Genomic DNA, 7,590 nt, shown 5'->3' on the forward strand with positions numbered 1-7,590 from the left:
AAAAATATACAATATATTGCCAACAAAATGGGTTGTTACATTAGAAACATAAAATTGAACACATATAATTTATCAACTAATGGTGTAGGTGTTGCTTTCCTTCATAAATTGGTGATGTCAAAAACAGTCAATTTGAAACCAAAAACAGCCCATGAGACTATGACAGTTTTGGCTGCTCCCGATTTTGACACAATCAGTAATTTACAGTTTTTTTTAGTTTATTATTGAATTATTACATTGACTGGATCATTTATACCAGAAAATTTATATATACAAACTACTGGCAAATATCAGGATGCATAAAAAACATGTATATATAGAATACAACATGGGGTATTCCGTATCGCCCGAGGTACCAGCTCGACTGCGAGTCGAATCGCCTGAAGGCCGGAGGGAGATCCATCCGTAGGAGGGCTGGGACTGATGCGAAAATTTGGTGTCCCTAAACCCCAGAAATGCAACAATGTCAATTCCAACGTCCGAATTTTGTATTCGAAATTCGAAAGCGGCACATGCGGTTAGGGTGAAACGCGTTCGAATCATTCTATGGAACATTTGGAAGCCCCGGGCCGTACACGTTAAGAACCCCGAGCCGTACCGCTAGTTATCACACGGGCCGGAACACTCGTATCGAACGTAATCGCGGCCCAGGTAGGACATAAATGACATTATTGGGAAGATAACTGACTTGCCATTGGTTATCCCTGTTCCAGCAACTGCGTATGACCATCACGGACACCCTGACCCCAGATGACATCCGCATGCTGATCGAGACGGAGGACGAGTTCAACCGGCGCGGCATGTACGAGCGCATCTTCCCCTCCCCAACCTCCAGCAAGTACCACCGATTCTTCGAGCAGCCCAGGTACTACAACATCCTGATGGACGAATGGGTGCGCAGGTACCATCGCCAGCATTCCAGAGGTGTGTTCTTGATTCTCATTGGTCTTCTGACTTTGTGCTAATACCCATTATATTGCCTCCTTTAAGATTTAATCAAACCACGTGTGCTCCCATAAGTATGTACAGTTTTAGCCTGGTTACCAAACTGCAAATAGAACAGAGGATAAAAAGTCTGAAGCTAAAACAGATTTGGTAAGGCCTAGGAAAAAAATTCCCGTTTCCGACGGATGCTACAAAAAACTGCAGAATCTAGCCTTTTTTGGTGGACCCCTTCAAGAGACATAAATTTTTCAAGCCGATTGACCATGTCTAGTTCCATGATATGACACCTGAGTGATGTAACATTGCTTTCCTACATTGACATTGAAAGTATAAGTGTCCTCATGCAAGATTTACTTTATTAAATTGTATTGAGTAAGTTGGATCACCAGAGATCACCAAAGTGTAATAAAAAAAAAGAAAAAAGAACTACCTACCGACCCTAATTTTTTTAGGACTGAAAAAGGAAACACAACTTTTTTTCCTAGGCCTAACCAGGTTAGTTCAGTTTTCTTAATTACTTTATAGACTTGGTTGATATTGGATTTATCAGTGCCAATAATTACATATTACATACATGTAGAAGTCTTGAGTTGACCTGTATGACCTCCTCAGGGGTTGGAATGCTGGATACCTTCTGTCAGCACAGTCTGCATGTCGGCACCACGACTAACCCCGCCCACCAGTGGTCCCCGCCCAAGTTTGTCCGCATCTCTCGTGACCAGAGGTCCATCAGTGCCCCGCTAAGTCATGGGTAAGCACAATCCTAATATCATCGGGAACTACAATCATGATTTAAAACTACATGTACTGTACAAGATGAATTGGTAGAGGTTAGACATCCAGGTAATAAGATACGCCAAAAAACAGTTACTCAAGCAACTGGATATGATTTTGGAAACAGTCAATGTACAAGACTTGGCGTTTTTGGTTTGGATGAAAGTCTGATTCCAAGTCTCATCTCCAAGACTGTATCTGCTTAGCTCAACATCATGATGTTCTAAATTGTAGTCCCCTTATGTATAGTATTACACACTATGTGAATGTGAACTGGATGGAAAAAAAAAAGCTTGTTTCTTTCCTATTCATCTCCCAGTGCAATGGCAGGGCTACCGAGAATCAAAAGGAAGGGCCACAAAGGAGCAAAGCTAAACAAGAAGCCATCTGTCTCCTCTGGTACCGTGGCTTCTCTCTCCATGACCAAGATCTCTGTCCAGGACAGACCACCTGATGAGGGGGAGGAGCGCAGCGCCTCGGCTACAAGTTGACAATTACCAGTCCTACCTCCCCTCCAGGTAACTACCTGTACACCCCTGTTTCTAAATGGGGCCTTCCTGTCACCATTCTTTCATACAATGTTCCGAAAAATGTCTTATAGAATCACAGAGGTACCATTATAAGATTTGAGACATTTAAAAAAACTGCCCACCATAGCATTTTTCTGTGGATATCTGCAAGGGACGTGAATTTTTCAAGCTGATTGACCTTTTCTAGCTTCATGATCTGACACCTGAGTGTTAAAACGTTGCACAATCAGTTTTCCAACATTGACATTGAAAATAGAAGACATCCTCATGCAAGTTTTTACTTTGTTAAACTGCATAAGTTGGATCACTAGAGATCGCCAAAGTCTAAAAAAAAAGAAAAAAATAACCTATCTTACTACCAACCCTAATTTTTGTCAGGACTGAAACAGGAAACAAAACTGTTACATTAGTAAAACGTTAAACTTAATTCCAACACACAATTTACAGAGATCAAATTTTCAGCGACCACTGTCGCCTTCATCAGGATAATTAATGACCAATCACTTCACAACGTGATCTCTGTAATTTGATCTCTGTAAATTGCATGTTGGAATAAAATTAAACGTTTTACTATGATTACTACCAACACAGATGAACTTTCATGAAAAACTGTTACATTTTTGTCATTAATCCACAAACTGTTAGACTAAGTATGGTCAAAGGTAACGTGTTGTATTTTGTGTAGGATCTGACAGGCCCACCCGCACCAGTCTTCCAGAAGAAAGGCAAGAAGAGGCTGACGCCTGCTCACCAGCTGGGCAGCATCCTAGAACCAAAGACTCTGTGCTTCCAACACAGCTGTGACTGCTGTCTGTGACGTCAAGACCACTACAAAACTGGTGCTACTCACTCTATAGGGGTACAACAGTCTTGTTCTGTGGATCAGTGTAGCTAGTGCTGTGTACCTAAACCCACGACCAGGTCCAGATCTGGATTCAAGTCCAGAGGTTTAGGTTCATGATCAGGTCCAGATTTGTAAACCCAGGGCATATACAAAATACGTAGAGAGTCTTCTCAGAGAAATTTCCCAAAGAAAAATTTTGTAGCAAGTACTGCACTACCAGGCCAGCGTATAGAAGCAAGATGTGTTGTTTACAGGGCACGTCTGGGCAAAACTGTGGCCACATGATTTACAGAGGTCGACACTTGATGATGCCCAGTGGCAATGTTTTCTTCATTTTGCGGCACAAATTTTTGACAATTGAAGAGTTCAGGTGGGTTAAAACAAAAGGGGGAATGTGACATTGTTTTTTTTTGGTCCGGAACTAGTTCCAGCAAACCGGTACACAGCACTAGATATACCAGGTAGCTGTACAGAAGTCCACCTTGGAAATATTGAAGCCACACTCTGACCACTGTGTATGCCATAGAACAAGACCTTGAATACCCTTTTGAGTGTTCATTGAAAATTTAACCCTAGCCCACTACTTGCTGTAAGACAGATATTAATTTTTTTTTATTGGCAACCATTTTTGTACTGTATTCGATTTACCGTAGATAGAACTGTAATAGAAATCGGTTTATTTTTTGTTAAAGATATGTTCACTTGTGCTTTCACACAGAATGTTGACATTAGACCATTTTGTATGGAAGCAAGTGGTAGCATTTTACTGTATCCAAAAATTGTCTCTCCTTATTCATGTATTTTATTTTATTGTAGCTGTCATCAGTGGTATGTTAGCATTTCATACAGTTATGTGACTTCTGTATAAAAACCACCATCATTGCAGTACTTGTAGTAGGGACAAACCATTATTGTCATGTTGGACCCTGCAGATTCTAGAGGAGAGGTAGGACAGAGGGGAGAGTCAGTAACAACCTTAGGAACTTAGCAAAGGGTTGGAAGTAGCTATATTAAAGCAGCAATAACAAATTTTCAAGGCAAATACTGTGTAAAATCTCTATCAAGATGTAACAAAAAACCACTGGATTCTTTTATATGCATGCTATACATGGAAACAGTATTTTTAGAATGATAAAATCATTGTTATTATCAATTTTTAATCCACACTTTTGCTGTCAGTATTGTTTCTTAGATTTTAAACGGAGTTTGCACATGTTGGTAGAGATTTTTACAGTACCTTATCCCATGCAACAACCCTTACACTGGAGTCTCAGGGAAATTATATGTGGGTTTGAGGCAATATCAGAATGTAAATAAGGTTAAATCCATGATTATGTAAAGCAGGCCGATTTTTTGCCTGTGTTTAAAGTTTAACTAACAACCATTTATTAATAAGTATATTAAAGATTTTAACAAACTGTTACTGTTAAAATTTTGGATTAGAACATGTTGTATTCAAATTATAGAAAGTGTTGAATTATTAATTATTAATGTTGAATTCACTTTTTCCAATTGTATAAAAATGTAAATAGATATGGACCAAGAAACACAACACACTTTTTAACAATTTCTGCTTAACACTGTATTCATTACTGCAACTAAGGCCACACCGCCTTAATTTTATGGATGACATCCGCGCGCGCATTGATTTTCGCCTGTCGCCCTAAAAAAAAATCACTTCCACCGAGGCTCTGGCCTGGCTCTAGGCCTGGGTAGTCCATGGTAGTTAGCGACAATACGGAGCCAGGCACCCAGGTTACCGAAGCTCCACAACTCAAAAACTCAGCACATAAGAGCACAGTACCGATTCATAAATGCCGCAAAAAGCCAGCATGTGCCGGCTTGTCGTATACGTCGCTAAGTACTGTCACAAATTCACAATGCCAGCTTTGTATTCCTGTGGTTTAGCAGCATTTTTATTTTTGGCCGGAATTTTTTTTTATTTGCCCGCGCGCACTAGTTTGGGGGTCTTCAGAGGATGTCATGCATAAAATCAAATCGGTGTAGCCTAACCTGTGTTGGCAGTGGCTGCCAAAAATGAACAACCGTTTATGGTTAACATTTGTGCCTTAATGTTTTTTGGATGTTGATGTCCTATAATGGCCTGTGTTACACAATCACTTGCCTTGTCACGTGCTATTTACTTATAAGGCCACACCAATTTAATTTGTCGGTTCTCAGATTTTTTCAGAAAAAATATGATGCGACAGTGCGAAAAGTTAAAATAGAAGTAAAAACAGGTCTAGGCATCCTATTATAGCCCCAAATGGTATGATATGAGCCATGAAGTCACAAAAGGCTGGGTTAATATTTAAACAATGAATTTGAACTTTTAATCAAACCAGTGTATTGATAGATGGAAAAACTGTTACATCTCGGAAGAAAAGGACTTGAGGGCAAAATAGGAGCATTTTTAATTGATTCAGAACCAGAATCTTTTTTTTTTTTTTGCAAATCAGAAAATAATGAAGAGGCGAATCCGAGAACCAACAAATTGAATTGGTGTGGACTAATAGAAATTACATACTAGAATAAATCATGATGTATTTACACATTGTTCAACAGCTTTTATGCTGAAGAATGATGGTTGCAAGTTTCTGCAATTCTGTTTGTCCAAGAGATGTCTGTATTGCTGTTTCAGAAAAAGGCTCACATTTTAAAGATTCTTCTTGCACCTTTATCAATTTCTTGATAATGTCTTCCAGACAAGTGCCACAATGTCTTATGAAATTGTACCTTCTGTGCTTGAATCTGTATTCAGAGAATGGAACTCGGAACACAAACTTTTGTTGTCAAACTAAAATTGCTTAATATCAATTTTTAAAATCCCGAAGAGGTTCATCAGTCACGTAGAATTAACAGTTAGTAGAAATTCTTCGATCAGTGACTGTATTTTTGTAAGGTAGATTACATGTACGTACCTCCAAATTTTCGGTGTTGACTGTACACCTTGATCACGGATTGACCTAGTCTCGCGAGAACACGGAGGCGGGGGAGGTCAGAAGATCCACACAAGTCTCGACCTAGTCTTGTGTTCTGGCGAGACTAGGTCATTCCGTGATCAAGGTGTACAGTCAACACCGAAAATTTGGAGGTACGTACATGTAATCTACCTTACAAAAATACAGTCACTGATCGAAGAATTTCTACTAACCAAATGTTTGAGCTGTTCAGACAAGTTCTGTTGCTGTATCTACTTTCCCAATGGGAAAACGGTTAAACTTTCTCTGTGTTTAAACAGCAAGCTGTGTGTAATTAAATCCATTGACAAATTAATGTATGATGTTACAACAGAGTGTTTTTGAAAAAAAAAGATGTTATTTCAAAATTTCATAAGGCAAAAAAGTATGAGTGAAGCATATTTCTTGTACTTGAACTAAGAAAAAAGTTGTCCTGCCTATTTATATTTCCTTGCTGTACTGTTTTGCACTGGTGTTCTGTTGTGTATTTTGAAGTTGAGTGCAATGTTGTTTGTTTTCTGACATGGTTAAAGTTTGGGACGAAAGTGGTGCTATTTCAACAGAATTTAGTGATGTTAAAATCAAGACTTTTTGCATATTTCTGTTCAAAGTAGATCTAGAGAATCTATGCATGGATCATATATGCAACTTACACAATCTATAATATAATGTTATATATATTAACTACTGGTAGCTTTTTATCTTGAAAATGTAAGGAAGAAAATTTTCCTTGAATAACACTTTGAAACAGACTGAAAGATCTGATGCTACACGAAAAGTACCCAATGTGTAAATGTGACAATGAATACAGTTGTCTGACAGGTACATTATGGAAATGATTGAACTGGAGAAGACCACTGTTCTACAGAGGAAAAATAAAAAATGTTACGAAACAAGATTAAACACAAAAAAATTGGACTCACCCAAATTTTCGACTGTAGAACTCCAGTCTTTGTCAAAGAATGAGCAATCCACCGCTTCCGTGACATCACGCAGATAACACGTGACTCCGTGAGCAGTGGATCATAGGTTGCAGTTCAATCTTGTTTCATGATGACTTCTACTAACACAGATGAACTTTCAAGATGAGAAAATAAATGTTGTCATTCCCTTTCCAAAAACTTATTGACCAACAACTGAATGAACTTTCATGCTGATTGTACGTTATCATGTTTGTTTTTGTTCAGGTTCTAGCCAATAGAGGTCACGTTTTCTCACTTGGCTTTGGTTTAGTACTGTTGGTTAATAAAGATTGACTTATTTTCATAACATACATTGTTGGTATCCCTTCTTTTGCATATGTTATTAAATTAAAGTAGTGGATTACTAGTAATAAGTTATTTTAATAACAATTTAAAAACAAATTGAATCGAGTTTGGCGAAAGGATCTTTAACAACTTTTCTACCTTTTTAATAAAGGTAATTCTCTAATATGTTAATTCAAGGACATCATAATACAGTCCTACTTAACTTAAAATTCTATCATTGCTTGTGTTCTAAAAACTTTAAGTATTCAGAAGTTTAGTCACAAACATTT

General features: G+C 38.2%; 1 protein-coding gene across 3 annotated transcripts in view; it reads left to right on the top strand.

Annotated features, from left to right (window-relative positions):
- The window catches only part of LOC109461787 (tubulin polyglutamylase TTLL4-like), a 32,360-nt gene extending 29,394 nt beyond the window's left edge, over nt 1-2,966 (top strand). For all 3 annotated transcript variants that reach the window (XM_019758189.1, XM_019758188.1, XM_019758190.1), the window contains exons 16-19: nt 714-924; nt 1,558-1,696; nt 2,039-2,237; nt 2,935-2,966. In XM_019758189.1, the coding sequence (XP_019613748.1) occupies nt 714-924; nt 1,558-1,696; nt 2,039-2,210 (522 nt within the window). In that variant the 3' untranslated portion in view covers nt 2,211-2,237; nt 2,935-2,966. The remainder of the gene's footprint in view (nt 1-713; nt 925-1,557; nt 1,697-2,038; nt 2,238-2,934) is intronic.
- The last annotated feature ends 4,624 nt before the right edge of the window (nt 2,967-7,590 follow it).

Source organism: Branchiostoma belcheri, unplaced genomic scaffold, assembly GCF_001625305.1.
Source record: "Branchiostoma belcheri isolate BF01 breed outbred unplaced genomic scaffold, Haploidv18h27 scaffold96, whole genome shotgun sequence".
In the NCBI taxonomy this organism is placed as follows: domain Eukaryota; kingdom Metazoa; phylum Chordata; class Leptocardii; order Amphioxiformes; family Branchiostomatidae; genus Branchiostoma; species Branchiostoma belcheri.